Genomic DNA, 1,715 nt, shown 5'->3' on the forward strand with positions numbered 1-1,715 from the left:
CCCAGGAGTTGGAGGTTGCTGTGAGCTGTGATGCCATGGCACTCTACCCAGGGCGACAGCTTGAGGCTCTGTCTCAAAAAAAAAAAAAGAATTTGGCGGTGGGTTGCACCTGTGGCTTAGTGGGGTAGGGCGCTGGCCCCATATATGGAGGGTGGCCGGTTTGAACCCAGCCCCAGCCAAACTGCAACAAAAAAATAGCCGGGCATTGTGGTGGGCGCCTGTAGTCCCAGCTACTCGGGAGGCTGAGGCAAGAGAATTGCCTAAGCCCAAGAGCTGGAATTATTGTGAGCTGTGATGCTACGGCACTCTACCAAGGGTGACATAGACTCTGTCTCCAAATAAATAAATAAATAAATAAATAAAAAGAATTTGGGGGCTTGGCACCTGTGGCTCAAGTGGCTAAGGCTCCAGCCACATACACCAGAGCTGGTGGGTTTGAATCTAGCCCAGGCCCACCAAACAACAATGATGACTGCAAAGAATTTTGGTTATGTTGTCCTTTTTTTCCTGTACATATGCTAACGTGCACTTTATAAAATTTATTTATTCATTTATTTATTTGCAACAGAGTCTCACTATATCACCCTGGGTAGAGTGCTATGGCATCACAGCTCACAGCAATCTCAAATTCTTGGGCATAAGTGATTCTCTTGCCTCAGCCTCCCAAGTATTTGGGACTACAGGTGCCTGCCCCAACACCCAGCTATATTTCTGTTGCAGTTGTAATTGTTTTAGCTGGCCCGGACTGGGTTTGAACCTGCTGGCTTGGGTGTATGTGGCTGGCATCATAACCACTGTGCTACGGGCCCTGAGCCAATATAAAATTTATTTAAAGCAAACTTATAATTTACATACCATCTTATTATAGTATGTCATGTAGTTAACAATATGTATTCCAAGGTTAGTACATACCTTTGTCATATTTGTTGAATTCTATGATATTCCTTTATATGGATATGGTTAAATTTTAATGATGGGAACATGCTCCTAAGTTTTTTGTCAGAAACTCTATATGGAAATGTATGCCTTTAGGGAGATCCGTGTGTAATTGAATACTTCTTTTAGCACATTTCAGTTGGACTGTGATGCAGCTCTTCAGCTATTCATTGAAACACTGCTCCACAACAGCAATGCCAGCCAAAGCCAGAGAGATGCAAGTCCAGAGTGTACAAAGCAACATCGTTCCAAACTCTTGGCCAAAGTCCTCGAAATGGTTCCTTTACTGACCACCACAAAAGATTTGGTCATCAGTCTTAGTGGAATACTACATCAGGTAGATGAATGGTGATATGAATATATCAGGGCATCTGAAACATCCCTCTCACTTTTAATTTACTAGATACATAGTCACAAATTGGATATATATGTTCTATATTTTTATGAACTTTTCATTTTGAATCAATTCTAGATTTCTATGTTTTAATACAATTTAATACGGCAATTTTCCTGTCTTGTATTTTAAAAACATAGACCTAGCACTTTTTCCCAAATTTTTGAAAACAGCACACATTCTTAGAAAAAAAAAAAAATTGAACTAGAAAGAAAGGAATAAATCAAAAAAGGGAATTTTTCTATAACCCCGTTCCCTGGAGATAAAAGTGTTAATAGTTTGGTATAGTGACTGTTGTACACTAACTGTACTATTCTCTTACCTTCTTACATGTCAGTACCTGTACATCTGTGTCTTTTTTTTTTTTTTTTTTTTTTAAGCGGAG

The 1,715-nt window shown here is 39.8% G+C and overlaps 1 protein-coding gene across 1 annotated transcript in view; it reads left to right on the top strand.

The window, feature by feature from the left end:
* KNTC1 (kinetochore associated 1) overlaps positions 1-1,715 on the top strand; it is a 105,325-nt gene that overhangs the window by 74,833 nt on the left and 28,777 nt on the right. The window contains exon 41 of the mRNA XM_012809015.2: positions 1,066-1,273. Within this exon, the coding sequence (XP_012664469.2) occupies positions 1,066-1,273 (208 nt within the window). The remainder of the gene's footprint in view (positions 1-1,065; positions 1,274-1,715) is intronic.

This window comes from Otolemur garnettii, unplaced genomic scaffold, assembly GCF_000181295.1.
Source record: "Otolemur garnettii isolate 467f Iridium unplaced genomic scaffold, OtoGar3 scaffold00099, whole genome shotgun sequence".
In the NCBI taxonomy this organism is placed as follows: domain Eukaryota; kingdom Metazoa; phylum Chordata; class Mammalia; order Primates; family Galagidae; genus Otolemur; species Otolemur garnettii.